General features: G+C 44.6%; 1 protein-coding gene across 1 annotated transcript in view; it reads left to right on the top strand.

The window, feature by feature from the left end:
- col4a6 (collagen type IV alpha 6 chain) overlaps positions 1 to 16,590 on the top strand; it is a 108,528-nt gene extending 91,938 nt beyond the window's left edge. Inside the window, exons 20-48 of the mRNA XM_022761308.1 lie at positions 168 to 206; positions 1,347 to 1,439; positions 1,657 to 1,814; positions 1,900 to 2,082; positions 2,194 to 2,377; positions 4,107 to 4,151; positions 5,958 to 6,029; positions 6,478 to 6,585; positions 6,752 to 6,970; positions 7,089 to 7,247; positions 9,383 to 9,553; positions 9,640 to 9,783; positions 9,904 to 10,026; positions 10,923 to 11,104; positions 11,198 to 11,261; positions 11,382 to 11,456; positions 11,843 to 11,950; positions 12,056 to 12,163; positions 12,250 to 12,321; positions 12,557 to 12,676; positions 12,781 to 12,897; positions 13,032 to 13,193; positions 13,313 to 13,411; positions 13,575 to 13,727; positions 13,882 to 13,998; positions 14,222 to 14,413; positions 14,537 to 14,708; positions 14,828 to 14,942; positions 15,202 to 16,590. Of these exons, the coding sequence (XP_022617029.1) occupies positions 168 to 206; positions 1,347 to 1,439; positions 1,657 to 1,814; positions 1,900 to 2,082; positions 2,194 to 2,377; positions 4,107 to 4,151; positions 5,958 to 6,029; positions 6,478 to 6,585; positions 6,752 to 6,970; positions 7,089 to 7,247; positions 9,383 to 9,553; positions 9,640 to 9,783; positions 9,904 to 10,026; positions 10,923 to 11,104; positions 11,198 to 11,261; positions 11,382 to 11,456; positions 11,843 to 11,950; positions 12,056 to 12,163; positions 12,250 to 12,321; positions 12,557 to 12,676; positions 12,781 to 12,897; positions 13,032 to 13,193; positions 13,313 to 13,411; positions 13,575 to 13,727; positions 13,882 to 13,998; positions 14,222 to 14,413; positions 14,537 to 14,708; positions 14,828 to 14,942; positions 15,202 to 15,462 (3,815 nt within the window). The 3' untranslated portion in view covers positions 15,463 to 16,590. The remainder of the gene's footprint in view (positions 1 to 167; positions 207 to 1,346; positions 1,440 to 1,656; positions 1,815 to 1,899; positions 2,083 to 2,193; positions 2,378 to 4,106; positions 4,152 to 5,957; positions 6,030 to 6,477; positions 6,586 to 6,751; positions 6,971 to 7,088; positions 7,248 to 9,382; positions 9,554 to 9,639; positions 9,784 to 9,903; positions 10,027 to 10,922; positions 11,105 to 11,197; positions 11,262 to 11,381; positions 11,457 to 11,842; positions 11,951 to 12,055; positions 12,164 to 12,249; positions 12,322 to 12,556; positions 12,677 to 12,780; positions 12,898 to 13,031; positions 13,194 to 13,312; positions 13,412 to 13,574; positions 13,728 to 13,881; positions 13,999 to 14,221; positions 14,414 to 14,536; positions 14,709 to 14,827; positions 14,943 to 15,201) is intronic.
- The last annotated feature ends 812 nt before the right edge of the window (positions 16,591 to 17,402 follow it).

Genomic DNA, 17,402 nt, shown 5'->3' on the forward strand with positions numbered 1-17,402 from the left:
GCATCATTCTGGCACTGAGCTGCGGTTGGCGTCACTTACTTTGCAATAGGAAAATGGGTGTTGTAATGTTGCAGCCATAGAGGACAGGTCATCGGTAAGACTACAAGACAAGGTAGGAGCAGACTTAAAAAACATAATGGCTGACTGACTTTATACTGTCCTCCAAGGGTCGACCGATCCCTGCGTCATCTATCCACCGTACCCAGGTCAGTCAAATACGGGTATAGGCAGCCATAACGCTATGACCGCCATGACTTATGTTCAGGCTGCCAAAGCGAAACTCAGAACAACAACTTTCAAGCAGGCAGTGCCTGACTGCCACCGTGCTTTGTTTTTCCCACGCTGTACTCTGTGCAGGGTGCTGTGGTAAGTACAGCTGAGGAGAGCGCAGGCTCTTCGCTGGCTTCAGACTTGGATGGGAGGGTCTCTCTGCTCCAAGCTGCTTCTCTCAATCTTTGGCCACAAAGTGTCGCCCGCTCTCAACAAAGATTCACTGATTTTACATGGACGTTAATGCTTGGCAGAGTTTGCAACAGGGATTTGTTTTGGTTTTATTGTATTTTTTTCTTTCTTTTTAAATTTGGTTGGCACAAACACATAAAAAAAAAAAAAAGGAATAGAAAGAACGGAGACACAAACTGAAAGAAAGTAACATTAACAACGATAATAACTACGATAATTATCACGCTAACGCTTTCTTTCAGTTTGTTGGCAACATTTAGGATATTTCATCTCATCACATCAATTAATTGGCTGAAACAAACAAACCTCTTACATGTGTTTGGTTGAGAACCTCCAGGCTGATGATACTTCCTCTTCCTCTGTGTGTGTGTGTGTGTAGGTGCCAAACTGCAACAAGGCTATGCATGCTGCTTGTGGCAAGTAGCTCTTAGCCATTATAGTCCATGTAAAATCACTGAATTCATGCTAAATATAATGCTGATTTATATTTTACTATGATATAAACCTTTTATTGCTCTGTCATCTTGCAGCAGCGGCAGCAGCTCAAATCTTCATGACCAAACAGAGCAAACTAACCCTGATTTCACACTGTGACACCAAGCTGTGCTTCCAATCTGCTGGTTTCAGTCATTCCTGTTTTTATTATATGAACATTTAGGTGAGAGTGAAAAAAGTAAGTTCTTCCTAAGACAGGAAATCCATCTGGTTCACATCTTACATCGATCAGCTGGAGATGAAACAGTGTGAAATCTGAAAATCACAGAATTGATACGTTGTTTGAAGCCGCTTTGTGACTAATTTACCAATAATTGATCTAACTTAATGTGTGTGTGTTTGTGTGTGTGTGTGTTTGTGTTTGTGTGTGTTTGTTTGTGTACTTGCAGTTACCCCCGGTGTCCCCACCAGCTACCCTGGACCGCCTGGGGCACCTGGCCCAAGAGGACCGCCGGGGAACACAGGATACAAAGGCTTCAGAGGTACACACACACACACACACACACACACACCATCACATTTCCATCACAGACATTGACGTACCTCATTTTTTTATTCACATTTTGTACATTTTCCAGTTTAAAATTGCTTCGACTGACCTGCAAAAACGGCTCCATGATCATCTCATTAATATCTTTCTTTTCTAAATCTTCTTTCCTTTCCCTCCTTCTGCCGTCTTTGTTGTCCTGTTTCCTCCAGGGGATCCCGGCGACTGTGCCTGCCTGGGAGGGGGCTCCTCGGTTTTGCCCGGCCTACCCGGAGCCCCCGGAACCAACGGCAGCCCTGGCTTCCCTGGACGTAAGGGTGAGCCTGGTGATGCCGGTTCACCCGGCTTTAATGGCGTCCAAGGACCTCCTGTGAGTAAGATTTTGACTCTGTTGTTTCCCCAGTGTCAGAGGGGGGGGGGGTTGTGAAGTAATGCACGTCTCTGTCCTCATCCAGGGTCGAAGCGGTGAAACGGGTTTCTTTGGCCGTAAGGGAGAGAAGGGGGCACCTTACTACCCCAACCAGGGTTTGGGGGTGAAAGGAGAGCTCGGAGCTACCGGGCCCAGAGGACCTACAGGTGAAACTGGAAAACCTGGCAGAGACGGACTGCCTGGCTTCCCCGGAGCCCCCGGGCCCCCAGTGAGTACTAAGATACAGAGGATTCATATTAATCTGAAGGAGTTGAGCAAGTTCTTAAGAGAAAGAATGAGGATAAGGATTTTAATACTTCCTACTTCCTCTCCTCTTCAGGGTGACGCTGGCTACGGCACAGTTGGAGAGAAAGGTTTCCCAGGGTTCCCGGGGTCTAAGGGTCGTCCCGGCGGCACTGGCGAGCCCGGCATTGGCTACGTCGGAACCCCAGGCTTTCGCGGAGAGCCTGGAGAGCCCGGTATTCCTGGGTTGCCAGGGCAACCAGGTTTACCTGGACCGAGAGGTAAGTGATGACAGGGAGGAACGACAGACGCGGAAGAAGGGAGAGGAAGTGTTTGGTGTTGGTGTGCGTGTTGTGTTGAGTGTCGGAGTGTGTGTGTGTGTGTGTGTGTGCGAGCGTGCGTGCGTGCGTGCGTGCGTGTGTGCATGTGTGCGTGTGTGCGTATGCATGGATGTCATGCCGTATTCCTCCCGCAGGGTGAAACCCTGACCATACATCCATCTCATCACCCATCACTGCCCATCCTCCATGTACTGTAGTTACCATAGCAACCTCATCCTAACACCCTAAACCATTAGAAGACACTTCTAGGGGACAGACAGTTCCTGGTTCATCTGCCTCGCTGAAGCAGTCCAGCTCTCCAGGACCTGAAGGGACAACGTGGCTCTTGTTAGATTTTCTCTGCCACAGCAGCTTCCTGCCCTTCATGCCTCAGCTGCAGCAGCACACTGTTAACTACATGATTAATGGTCTCCATTAATGTGCTTATACACCTCTTCTGCAGCCAATAATCTATAATCCATAAACTGCTTTGTTAGTCGACTGACTGACGCACAATGATGAGATTTTAATGCTGATTGTGCAACAGCTACTGTGCTTGTTTAGTCTCAGAGGAGGTGAGGAGATTTCATCTGGAAACGTCAGGCGAAATTATGATTCACGGTTCGCGGTGAATTATTCTAAAAGGTTTGGTTTGGTGGTTTTTTTTTTAATCGCCACACTTCTTCATATCAGTCCTACTGATGCCTGAGCACATCCTCTGAGGCACTGGACACTATTACCAAGAAAAACCCTTCAAAATAAGACACTGCGATCCCCTGTTATGGGTTATGGCATCAGTGTGGCCATAATCAAAAACAGATTTTACCCTCTTGATTGTTTATTTAAAGCAGCGGTTCCCTGAATTTACGGACAGAATTATAGTGGAAATATGTGATTTCTAGAGATCTGAAGATGTAAACAAAACTGTTTTCTCTTTGGAGGAAAATAAGATGAAAGATGAAAGTTTCTGAAAGTTTTAAAGTACTTCAGGATAGATTTGGACATTTGAGAAACAGATTTTCAGTGACACAATAATGGACATGATGATATAAAATGAAATAAAACATCTGGATCCATCTAAAGTCAAGTTTATAAACCACGCAAGAATCAAACGTTCTTCCTCCCTGAGACTAAATGACACAAAGTCTTCAGCAGCAGCTGGCCACTCATCTTCAGTGTGACTGTGTGCTCTCATACCGTGATGCTAATGCTAAACAACTGATTCATTTTGCTTTTAATATGAAGGTTATTGTCGCTCACGGGAGTTGAGAGAGAGAGAGAGAGAGAGAGAGAGAGCACGAGGACAGAGTCCGTTTGGTAAACTCAGGAAACATTTGAAGTCGCTCCTCCTCCTCCTCCTCCTCTCTCTCTCTCTCTCTCTCTCTCTCCTGTTGAGGGGAATAATCTGTCTTTAAGCACTTTTACATTGAAGCATTTTAATATGCCTTTGCCTTAACTGAATGAGCCTTGAATAATTGAATGGAACTGATTGCTGATTTGCTGATATCTGTTTGATGAAAAACAATTTAATTGCTTTATTGGCGCATGCAAATGACCCTGACTGGCTTTGTATGCTGCCATCTTCTCTCTCTCTCTCTCTCTCTCTCTCTCTCTGTCTCTCTCTCTCTCTCTCTCTCTTTATCCATCCCTCCTTCTCTCTGACCTTCCTTGTGCATGTGTATCTATCCAGGTGAAAACAGCTGTGGAGGGGTTAATGACGTCGGAGAGGGAACGGGTGGGTAACTAACTTTTTCATCCACCAGCCAGAGTAAAGAGCCTGGGACAGAATCTGTAGCTTGAGTTTCAGGCAGCCCAGCCACTGGTGGATCCGTAAACATCCCCTGAGTAGAGCCGATCGCTTACAGAAGCAGTGGAGAGGAAAGACTTGCTCATGAGTCACATGCTGGGTAGAGCGGGGAGTGACTTAAAGAGACACCGTTAGACGGAAACGAACAGGGTTTGACCACATCTTTACAGTTTATTGCTGCAGACTTCCCCAGAAATGTGTTCACAATGTAAATGGGCTGCTGTGTTCTATATGTGACTATAACGATGCAATGGCCATGTGAAGATGCACAGTTAAAATATTGTTTCCTCCAATAGTAATAATAATAATAATAATTTTATGCATATATTTTTTTCTTTAAGTTGTTATTTCAGAACATAAAGGTCTAAATGCTGAAGTGTCCTTGAAATAAAATTCTGGTGGATAAATATTGAATCTTTAATTATTTTTTATTTTGTTGGCCTCAAGGGAATCCCTTAGCCGTATTCTGATTGGTCAGTTTGTAACTGTATTCTGATTGGTTAATAGGTTTGTAGCTCTATTCTGATTGGTTGATTGACTGATTTGGCACAAAGGGGGATTTGAACTCAAGGAGGAACTGATTATATTTTGTTGGTCAAAGGTCAAAGGTCACACAAAACACGTTTTTACCCATAATTCAAGACTTCAGTCGATAGAATTTCACACAAATGATTAATATCCATGAAAGTAGAGGAGCCTCCAGATCTGTTTGCATTGTGAACACAAGGGGAGGGGTCAAGACTTTTGTTCCACTGTCACCTTCTGTTACTCAACGGTTTGATTGATCGCTTGAAAGCCATTAATCACAACCTTGGGGTCCTGTTCTGTAATAGCTTACAAGTACCTCATCAGAGCAAGTACTTCTGGGAAATGTGGTCTTTTGCATTCTGAAACAGGCCGGCTCACTGTCAATCATTTGTTCATGGCGGAGCGGATGGAAGCCTCTCGCTCCCTGCGTCTCAGGGATTCCATTCGGGCGGAGTCAGTCGATGATTGACGGGGGCGAGTTTCAGGTTTTTAAAATCCGGATGTGTGGCGCTTCAGAGCAAACACCGCCTTCTCGAAACATGCAACACATTCCAGTCCAGTCCATTGGACACGCTCTCCTCTTCCTCCAATCAAAGCTGCTGAAACCTGGCGCATGTTTTCAAGCCCTGCCTCTGCTAAGTGCTTTTAACCAGTGAGGGAGGGAGTGAGGGAGGGAGGGAGGAAGGGAGGAGGGGAGGGGGGCCAATAGAAATAATAAACCTGATCCCCAAACACAAACCCCCCCCCCTCTGAATTTATAACTTTCTAATGTTTTAGCATCACCTTCTAATTTTTGAACTGCCCTTTTAATATGATGAATTTGCTACTAACGACATTCAACCCACAACACACAATAATTCTCATGATCAAACTCAGATTAACATGAACAGAAAGCTTTTATTTTGAAAACGGTAGTGGCGTGAATGGAGGCGACCGACAATCAACAATTGCGAAAAGACATTTACAAAATGGCGTTATCACTAGATATGTGCTAACACTACTTATTTATTATTATTTGTGTTTATTGTAGGCGTGTTTCAGATATTTTTTTTTAAACATCTCATCTATTTAAAGTGTTTGCAAATTTAATTTGAGCCAGGTTTAGAAATATTTACATATAAGTGGTTAATGTTACAATTGTGTGTCGTTATATGTGTATTAAAGTGTATGAAGTGTGATTGCTAACCTGTGTATGACTGCTACCAGGCCAAGTGCTACCTTGCACCATACCTGGTGAGGACGGAGACCCCGGTTACCCCGGTTTACCTGGACGGCCAGGTAAAAATCAGCAGAGGTTTTGACAGTTTATTCTTTAAATCTGATTTAATATATTTCTCAAATATATTTTCTTACATTATATTTGGTTCTTTTTTGAGTCAAATGCAACGTTTCGGCTTTCAGTTGTGTTGTCAGTGGTAGAAGTTGCCTTTGGGATATTACATCATAGGACATACACAAATATAATGTAGTTAATGTTGAATATGAAAAAGAGAGTAGTTGCTAATGGATTTATTTCAGTGTGTCAACGTTTGTTTTAACCATTGGAAACATATCGCAGCTGTTTATTGACACCGATTGATTGATTTTCTCTATGTGTCAGGCTTTTTATCGTTTGCTCAGGTCGTCACTTCTAAAAAATAAAACTTCCTGTGCATCAGTTACTGTCATTACAGCCGAATAAAGGATAATTAATACAATTAAAGTCGTACCTGTGTGCACCTGTCAGGCCCTAAAGGTCAGCCAGGTTTTCCAGGAGATTCAGGACGTCCAGGGTTTGATGGTGCCAAAGGAGAGAGAGGAGAGCCCGGTTCTGGAGGCCGACCTGGACCTCAAGGTAAACCTGTGTGTTTCTGTATTTGTTATCCAGAGTACAACCCGGGCCGAGGTTCCCTGTGATGACTGTAGATCTGTTCTCAACCGTCCGTACATTACATCCACTAAACCTGGCAGACATCTTATTCATCTCCTGCACCTGTTTCCTTCACCCCGTCTACCTGCAGGTTTCCCTGGACCCAGAGGGGATTCTGGAGCTCCCGGTATCCCAGGACAGGGCTTTGATGGAGGCAGGGGGAAGGATGGTCTTCCAGGGCGTCCTGGAGCCAAAGGCCAGCCCGGAGAGGTACTGGGAGCCACACCTGGTGCTCCAGGACAGGACGGCTTACCAGGAATAACTGGAGACAAAGGCCAGCCAGGGACACCTGGAGGACCTGGCTCACCTGGTGGGTCTGAGACAGAGACGCTCACGTTGTTGTATTCTTCAATCAGGTGTTTCTATCATTGTGTCCATCCTATTCTAGTTTATAAGAGTTTTTTTTTTTTTCTTCATTCCTCTGTCAGGTTTTGACGGACGCTCCGGTGTCCCCGGACTAAAGGGAGAGCGCGGCGTTGACGGTCTTCCCGGTTTCCCCGGCCTTCCTGGACTTCCAGGTGAGCCGACCGGCGGCATTCCCGGTCGGCCCGGAGCTCCTGGCAGCAAGGGACTGAGCGGATCACCAGGTGAGGGAAAAGATTCATCACCCGTGTCCGCGACGTTTTACCACATGTCTAAACAGACTGCTCTTTCATTTTGTAGGATTGTAGAAAGTTTAGACTCCCATGTTCCATATCTGAGAGATCGTGTGTTTGTCCACATAGAGTTATCTGTAGCTTTATTTATAATAGAAGAAGAAGAAATATAATTTAGTTCAGTGTCTTTCTCCACTCATCCCTTCACTTTTACCAGTGTTGGTTCATCCCTGTCTTTTTTCTTTGTATTTCTCTCCTTCTCATCCTGTTTTGTATTTCTCCTCGTCCTGTTTTTTCCTCCTCCTCCTTTCCTCCCCTCCTTCCAACACACCACCATCATCCCCTCCATCCATCCTCTCATCCCTCCATCCTTCTTGTTCTTGGTGTTGGGTCATTCGTTATAGGCTGCCAAGGTGAGACACTCTCTCCCCCATCCATCCATCCATCCATCCATCACCCATCCATTCCTCCATTTCGCTTCATCCTTTGCTTCCATCCCTCCATCCTCCTGCTATTCGTGCATAAGACCAAACGCTTTAACTGCTACCTCCCTCAAAGTGTCTGCCTACTCTTCATCCGAGCAGCAAAACAAATGTCCATCTCCGTAATTCAATCAATGGTGGAGTCGACGCTGGGGTGTGAAACAAGTGAAGAAATCTGCCCATGTGCTTTTTTTTTTAAAAAAAACAAAATGTAAATACAGTTAATTTTTCTGAATTTTCCCAGAATCAAATAATCAAATGATTATCTTGAAACAAGGTCTGAACAGCTCCTGAAAGGTTTGTTTTTCTAACCTTCTTTAGAGGTGAAACGCTTGAAACGTTCAACCAGACAGGGATGCTTTATAATCAAACAACACATGGACATCTACCTTTTTATATTATATGGGATATTTAACAATAGTCCCTCCTTGTAACTGCATTACAATACGACAAATCATATTTTTTAATGTGTTTTTTGTGTCGTGATCACACAAAGTCACGGATCTCCTGTCTTTAAATCACGATGCTGCATCATATCATCGTGTGATTCAGGATTAAGCTGCAGAAAAATTCCTAAAAGGCACAAAACCGTGGTGCCGGAAGGAAACTAAAGTTCTCACACCCCACTCAAAGACTCATTCAGCTGTTTGTTTTTGGTCAAAGTGTTGTCTTCAGATGGACATTTTAGTTGTGAGAGACTCAGAAAAACAAAACATTTTCTTAAGAAATGTGACTACCAGTGTTTGGTTTGGTTTTTGCAGCCAGAACTAACCCTTGTAGTTCAGTTACATACTCGCATCTAATCTGTGCCAGATGTGTATATTGTATTGATTGCAATAGGTTTGTGTGACAGCATAAGTTTTAACATTGTTGCTGCTGCATCGAGACTAGAGGCTTTTTCTACACTCTTAAAAGGGCTTTTAATTTTCAGCACATCCCTGCATTGTCCTGGATTCGTGACAAATTAGTGAAGTGATGAAAACAGATGTGTTGAAAATGGGGTTTTCTTTTTAAGAATGTAAACCAGTAGTGGTTAGTATGCTATCCCATAGGACAAACAAACTTTAGGCGGTAGATCGTCACTAATTCAGCCTGGAATTGCACTTGAGTTTCTTACATATCTTTAATGAAATTGAATATAATTACAGGTTTGATCCAGCAAATGTTTAAACATTTAAAATCCCTGCTGGTAATGAATCTGAAATCAGTCACATCACGCTTGTTCATGTTCAATAAGATCCCCAATCTCAGTGCAATTGCAGCTTAATCAAGGTAATAAACAATGTAATGAAACGTGTATGTTTACATTGTTGTCTGCTTTTTTGCTGTTGTGCGTAATAAGAATAGAAATAATTGTGAAAATGATTTTTCTTTAATATGTATTAATAAACTTATTGGAGGTAAGTAAATTGATTATTAAAAAAAAGGTAAGTTTGTTTTTGTTACCCAATATTTACATTCTGTGTATCAGAATAATGACATTTATATTCATATTATTGTATTTTAATGTTTACACTGTTTTTTAAATAAATATGTAGATGTCTGTTTCCATTTAAAATATAGATCATGACCAGCGCCTCATTAAATCTCTCTCCGTCTTTCTTCCATCCATCATCTGTCCCCTCACCATCCGTCCACCAACAGGTTTCCCCGGTCGGAAGGGAGACAGAGGAGATCCAGGATTCCCAGGCCCTGCTGGGATGAAGGGAACCCCAGGACAGCCCGGCACCCCTGGGTCACCAGGGGCAAGGGGACCCCCCGGACCTCCAGGACCAGGAACTAGAGAGGGGATCCCAGGAATACCAGGAACGAAGGGTAGGCTGGAGCTCAATGGTTTTCTAACTTCTCTAAATAATAACTCCCTACAGCATCTCATGTGGAGTCTCTGTGTCTTTCCACAGGTGAAAGAGGTTTCCCAGGTCTGATGGGTTTCCCTGGACTACCAGGGCGTCCTGGTACTCCAGGATTTACTGGAGGAAAAGGACTGCCTGGGGGGCCTGGAAGAGACGGACTTCCCGGTGGACCCGGATACCCCGGACTGAAAGGTAAAGTATCCAGAGCAGGGAATGAGTGCGATCACTTGGATGGCAGAGGCACGAGGATACACACAGGCCAGTACCGGCCGAGGAGGCTGTGAGTCGCACTAACATCCATGTGTTTTACAGGTGACAGAGGATACCCCGGCCCTCCTGGCTTGCCCGCGGTTGTCATTCCATCGCTGTTTGTGGAGAAAGGAGACCCCGGAAACCCTGGAGGCAACGGCCTTCCTGGCTTCCCCGGACCCAGAGGTAACGCTACTTCCTGCTGCATTTTACTGTTTTATTATCATTTGACAGCTCATAATTAATCATTCCCTCAGAGTATCACAGGACGGCCTACAACTTTATTATAGATCAGCGGTTTTACTGTGAACTAGAAAAAGTAGAGCCATCTTTTACTTAAAGGAGCTATTTGTAAGTTTTGCTAATGCTACGTAGCCAGCGTTAGCATTAACAGCTGTTTACTTAACAGTGTAGAAGAAGCACTGTGAGTTCAGCATCAAACTTCATTCCCTTACTCGCCAACATCTGTCTACAGAGACGGAAAGAAACACCAATATTAACTCTTGTCTCTAACACGTCCTTTTTTCTACTAAAGTTAGCACGCTAACCAGCTAGCCACAGCACATCTCGTCATTTTCCGATAGCGACTCACTGTAGCCTCCAATCTGCGCTGAAGACGCAGCGCTGGTCAGAGGACATATTATAACCTCTTGTATTTATAAAGACAACAAAGGCCGAAGCTCTTGTTAAGTAACCCGCCCCTTTAAAGGAGCTATTTCTAGCTAATGTTAGCATTAACAAAAGTTCAAGTTTGCACCATATTATGAAAATATTCCATTTCAAGTCCTGCATTTTCGTTAAGTAAAAGTCCATCAATTATGTAAAATTGCACAATTCAGAGTGTTATTTTGTATCATGTATGTCATTGGATTATTATTACTGTTGCATTAATGTTTATTCAGTGTTTTACTGTTGTCAATGTGGTCAAATAAAAGTACCTTTCAATTTTACTTTAGTACAGTCTTGAGTCACTTTCCACCACCTCTGTGAACTGTCAAAGTTTGTCATGTGCTTGTGTAATCGAGCTTTTAATTTCCCTCCATGTTGCACCTCTAACCCCCCCACTCTGAATCTGGTTTCAGGTGACAAGGGTTTCCCAGGTCTGCCTGGTCGTCAGGGTCTGCCTGGACTTCCTGGTTTTGCTGAGCAGAGTAAAGGACAGCCGGGACAGCCTGGTTATCCCGGGACGCCGGGATCTCCGGGCTTCCCCGGACCGAAGGGAGAGGCTGGAATCATGGGATTCCCCGGCATATCTGGAGCAGGGGTAAGAAAAAACACACACACACACACACACACATAGAAATAAAACAGCATAAAGTTCAGACGGTGAGCTTCAACTTCTGATGGCTTCTTTCAGGGTGATGACGGCTCACCTGGTTACCCTGGTAATCCTGGAGAATCCGGCCGACCTGGTTCCAAAGGTGAGTGAAAAACCATCATCCTTCAACACATCTGATCATTCAACCTCACATCTGTTTATGAATAACTAAATATTATATAATATTACATCCTTCCACTGACTCCTGTGTTTTGTTCTTCAGGTATACCTGGAGATAGCTTTGGTTATCCTGGAGGCCCAGGAGCTAAAGGCCAGCAAGGAGATTCAGGTTTCCCAGGTGAGACTCTCAATGCTTGGATAAAGTAAAACCAACCACCCCTTTACCTAGATATTTTTTTTTGCCTGTGGATGAATGAATGAAAAAGAAACGGCAGTTTAAGTCCACATTTCAGCTGCCCCCATACTGTGGTGACATGGATCTGGTTTTTATTCCCCCCTTATTACGGTGGATACCTCTAACACACTTTAATACGTCCCCTGCTCTACCAGACCTTCTGTTTGTTTCTCTTTTACCAGGTTTATACGCAGTGAATATTCAGTATCAAGTGTCGGTTTATGTTTCTGATGATTTTGTTTTGGCAAAGAGGTGATCTCCAGACTCCAGTTATAAAACATCTGGTAGATCAGAATCTGTTACCTATGAGATTGATTATCTCTCCTCAGGTGGTTCGGGTAGGGACGGCGCCCGTGGTGACAACGGCTTTCCCGGAAGTCCAGGTTTCCCTGGAGGAAAGGGAGCTCCTGGTGAAGCAGGACGGCCTGGATTAATGGGTGAGAGACACCGATCCTCAGACTTTCAACAAAATTAACCTCACAGTTGCCATATTAGGTCTCCACAGTCGGATATTAACATTTATCTCACCCCCTTTTTTGCAGGCTCCCCTGGTTTCCCCGGTCCAAAGGGTCAGTCCGGCTTCCCAGGTAGAAGAGGAGGAGATGGCACTCCTGGTTTCCCTGGAGGTCCTGGAGGACCTGGAGCTAAAGGTGAAAGAGACAACCACACGTGCAATTTGACTTTCTCTTTTCAAATAAGATGGTAGACGAACACTCACTCTGTTGTGTTTGTGCAGGTTTGCCTGGATCTCCTGGTTTGGATGGACTCAATGGCCTTGGTGGACCTAAAGGTCTCCCTGGAACCCCAGGCAAGGATATGATATGATACGAATCCTTTTTTGATAATTTAATGATGAGATATTTACATACTTTAACCACTTAACACCCACTCCTCTTTGAGACACAGTATTTTGTAGGTTCCTCTTATATTCTCAGCCATGTTTTGTACCTGGATTATTTTTTGAAATAACCACAATTATTTAAAAAATAAGAAAAATAAGAAAGATGAACTGCTGTTGAACATTTTGTTGTATTTGTGTCCAGGTGGAAGTATAGGAGGTCGCCCAGGTGCCCCTGGAATTCCAGGGTTGAAGGGAGAGAGAGGCGTCTCCTACCCAGGATCTCCAGGCTACCCCGGACCGAAGGGAGAGAGAGGACAGTCAGGTGAGACAGACTTAAAGGAAGTTAAAAGTGGTGGTTTGAATGTGGATTAAAAAGTATATAATATCAAAATCATGGCTGCTGATTTGTATTTGCGTGTATGTCAGGTGGTCCTGGACTCACAGGGTTCCCTGGTCTGCCCGGACCTCGTGGTGAGTCTGTGGGGTCAGATGTTCCTGGACCTCTGGGAGACCCCGGCCTCCCTGGACTGGATGGAGAGTATGGTAAATACATTTCCTGAGTCCAGTTTTCCTTTCCTTTCCTTTCCTTTCCTTTCCTTTCCTTTCCTTTCCTTTCCTCAACCCAGTTTCCTTTCTCCTCTCCTCTCCTTCTAACCCTTATCTACCTTCTCCTCCAGGTTTCCAAGGTCCTCCAGGTCCACCCGGGCCGCCCGGTCCAGGCACAGCCCAGGGAGACAGAGGTGACCCTGGGCTCCCGGGCTTCCCTGGCTCCCCTGGGAGGAAAGGAGATTCAGGAGGCCCCGGAGGCTCGGGAAGCCCCGGCTACCCCGGTGCCAAAGGTGAAGTGGAGTTCAAAAATATGACGGGAACCAAAAAAAACAAACAAAAACAGCCTGTGTTTCTTTTTGTTTCTTGTATAATATATAATGAAGTAAAACATTGTGTTTTTGCTTTTCAGGAGCACGAGGTGAGACTGGTTTCAGCGGAGGTCCTGGTCTGAAGGGTTTCTCAGGTGACCCTGGTTACTATGGATTCAAGGGAGCCAAGGGATTACAAGGTAGGAGAACTTTGGTGTTTCTACAAGTACAATTTCATAAGTGGATTGAGACGGAGCAGGAAATTAGTTACGTTTACTCCTGTGTGAACCTCCTCTTCAAACACCATCCCTCCACCCTCACCCGTCCTCCATCCTTGTCCTTCTCCGACCCCCTCCTCTCCAGGGCGTCCCGGTCGTAAGGGTTTCCCTGGAATCACGCTGCCTACACTACCGGGAAACATCACGCGATTCTTCGGAGAAGTTGGTTTCCCCGGTGAAAACGGAGCCACTGGCGTTATTGGAGAATCCGGTCAGCCTGGAGGCCCAGGACGTCCAGGTGAGTGGTGAATAAGTCCAGTGAATTAAGTGCAGTTAATCTAGTGTGCTTCACCATGCAGAGAGAGAAAGGAATATAACAATGAGGAATAGAAAAATAGAAATGAAAGGAAATGGCTGTGCATGCTCCTGTGTAAAATATTCCTCTGCTACAGGTGCTAAAGGTCGTCCTGGCGCTGTGGGTAAACTGGGCAGGACTGGATCTCCTGGTCTGGTTGGATCTGTTGGTGACTCTGGACCCCCTGGTTTCCCTGGACCTACTGGAGAGCAAGGTATGTAGTGTGTGTGCTTGTCTTCACTCTGTCTTTATCAAAAACGAAGCTTATAGCCAACTTTTAAAATTAAAAAATGTATTAAATTATAGCCTCACATTATTATTATTATTATTATATATTCACTTGTCAGTAATGCTTCATAAAGGCCAATATTTTTATTTTATATTTATAATAATGATGACTTTCTCTCGATTCTAACATCTTGTTTCCTCTTCCTCAGGTCTTCCCGGTACGGTCGGTCGTCCCGGCATTCCCGGCGGCGTCGGGCGCAGTCACAGCATCGGCTACACCCTGGTGAAGCACAGCCAGAACGCCCAGGTTCCCATGTGTCCTCAGGGCATGGCCAAACTGTGGGACGGATACAGCCTGCTGTACGTGGAGGGACAGGAGAAGGCACACAACCAGGATCTCGGTACGGAAACTCATTTTCTTTCGATTATGTGTTTGTCTGTGAAGTTGCAGATGTGATGTTGCAGGAACCACATTTATTTTCACATTGGAGACAAAATAAAAAAATGTCTAAATGTCACTCCAGGTCAGCCGGGGTCATGCCTCCCGAGGTTCAGCACCATCCCCTTCCTCTACTGCTCCCCCAACGAGGTCTGCTACTACGCCAGCCGCAACGACAAATCCTACTGGCTCTCCACAACCGCACCCATACCCATGATGCCTGTGGCCGAGCAGCAGATACAATCTTATATCAGCAGGTAGCGTGCCATGAAACTGTGAGGTCTGGGGTTCAGTTATATACAGCTTCACCCATCCGGTCCCGTCTGGGGTTTTTTTCTCAGTATTTGTAAAAGCGTTTGCTTCCTGTCCGATCCAGGTGTTCGGTTTGTGAGGCTCCATCTCAGGCCGTGGCGGTCCACAGTCAGGACATGACCATCCCCACCTGCCCCCCCGGCTGGAGGAGTCTCTGGATAGGATACTCCTTCCTGATGGTACGTCAAAAAAACTGGTGCTTCTAAAAACCAGGAAACAGTTACTAATTTAGCATCGCTGTTATTCTTTCAATTAATCATGTCATCTGAGAAATTAAAAAAACGACCCACCAACAACTTCAACTGTCCACAACATACGACAGACTTTAAGGCTGTACCAGACAAAAGACGACCAACGTGAAGAAACTTTGGTCCTGAACATAAGAAGGAAACTATATTTTGAGTGTTACATTTACATCCCTTTTTTTCACCGCCACAGCACACGGCGGCCGGCGCTGAGGGCGGCGGTCAGTCCCTGGTGTCCCCCGGCTCCTGCCTGGAGGATTTCCGTGCGACGCCGTTCATCGAGTGCAACGGGGCCAAGGGCTCCTGCCACTACTTTGCCAACAAGTACAGCTTCTGGCTCACCACCGTGGACCCCGGCCTGGAGTTCGTCTACTCGCCGACGCAGGAGACCCTGAAGGGAGGCCAGGAGCGCTCCAAAGTCAGCCGCTGCCAAGTCTGCAGCAAGCTCTTGTAGTAGGAGGAGGCGAAGGATGGAGGAGCGGAGGGATGGCGGGAGGGAAACATCAGGAGGTGACACACTAACACTTCAGAGGGAGGTGTTGAGAGGTGTTGATGATGGAGGATGAGATGGTTTTAAAAAGCAAGAACATGTGACTGACTGAAAATGAGCTCCTCTCCTGCTTCACTGATGGTTTCACAGCCGAGTCGAGCAACATCGCCCCGTTTTCAGAGTGTTTTATTTTTTATCCCATTTAGGAATCAATTGCTTATCAAAAAAAAAATAAAGAAGTGTTGGAGATAGGAAATGGAAAGAGAAGGGTTCTTCTCTCGATTATCACTGACAATGGTGCTATTGTTCTTTGTGTTGATTATTTTGTGTCTGTTTTCTCGTTACGGTTTTTGGCGAGAATCATTCTCGGCTACCTCGGAGAGTGCCACACCCTTGGGATAGCACTGCCCCGCCGCGCACACGTCAGGGTGGACATCTGCTCCAGATAAGTCAGATCAGAGAGTGAGGTCAGATATTGGTGTGACTCAAAGTTGGTTGAATCTAAGATCTTAACAGTGGGTGTTTAACGTTCTTTTCTGAGCTGGTTTAACTGAAGTAGATGGTACAAACACACAAACACATGCACACGCACACGCACACACACATTATTTCTTTTTTTTGTGAAATGGCCACCGTAAAACTTTGCTTCTTTTGTATTTACTGCCGGCTTCAACCAGTGTAACTGCAGTTATTTTACAGATTATGTTATGTTAGAAGCTGTCGCCACAGTCGTATCCTTTGTACTGACGACTTTTGTATGTTTTGCTTGAATAGCAACAGTGTATGGGTTGTCATTCATGTCACCATGGGTGTGAAAATCAAGTTGCAGAGACTCGAGACTTGCTTGAGGTAAAGAAAAGCATTACAGTCGACATATACTGCACTGTATTATTGTCATTTAAAGGAGCAAGTTTAGCTATTGCTACATTGCTAACGTTAGCATTAACAGCTGTTTACTTACCAGTCTTACCGAGAGCTTCAGCCATCGTTGCATTTACCAGAGGTTCTTCAGGGCAGACCGGACGCTATGGTGACTCGGTATTGGAAAGTGCTCATTGTTTTTTTTGTTTTTTTTAGGATTAGCTGGTTAGCATGCGAACTTCAGTAGAAGAAAAGAAGGTGATAGAATAGAAGCAAAAGAAAAGAGTTGCTTTCCACTGCTGGAGACAGCTCAGGAATGAAGTTTTGTTGCTGAACTCACAACATTTCTTCTAGACTGGCAACAGCTGTTAATGCTAACGTTAGCTATGTAGCTATGTAACATTTTCAGGTGTCTGCCATAAAATCCTAGATATTATTGGAGTTTTTAAAACAAGTCCTTCTTCTAACTTCAACATAACCGATGAAAAATGGCAACTGAATGTTCACTTTAAAGGATTTTTATTATTTCAAGCCAGTTACAATTCTCCATGAATTGATTTTCATAGCTGCGGGAAAATGATTGCAACCCGATGGCTGTCTGGAATTTAGGAAATGAGCAGAAAAGTTCATTCTCAACATTGGAAATGGTATTATGATTAAATAATCTGCACTCAAGGACCACTTACTCACTTTTTCTAGAGCTTTTGTTATGGGTTCTACCACCTGCTATTGAAGACTAAGCTATAAGTACATTTTGGAAAATGCTCAGCAACAGTATGATCTATGCATGATTCAGTTTTTGTGCAAAAAAAAAAACAAAACAAAAAAACATGCAGGACAACCAGTACAATCCTTTAAATCTACTATGCATTTTTCAGGTTTCACATACCTGTGATCTTTGCACAGTTCACAGTGTGACTCTGGTGCTACAAAACCCTGACAGTCGACTTGAAAGGCAACATTTCAGAACGTGTTCTCATTAAACTTCATGCAATAAAAAGCCAAGCCAGCACTTTTCCTCAAAACAGAACCTCTGCAACCGC

This window comes from Seriola dumerili, unplaced genomic scaffold, assembly GCF_002260705.1.
Source record: "Seriola dumerili isolate Sdu_G_001 unplaced genomic scaffold, Sdu_1.0 BDQW01000393.1, whole genome shotgun sequence".
NCBI lineage: Eukaryota > Metazoa > Chordata > Actinopteri > Carangiformes > Carangidae > Seriola > Seriola dumerili.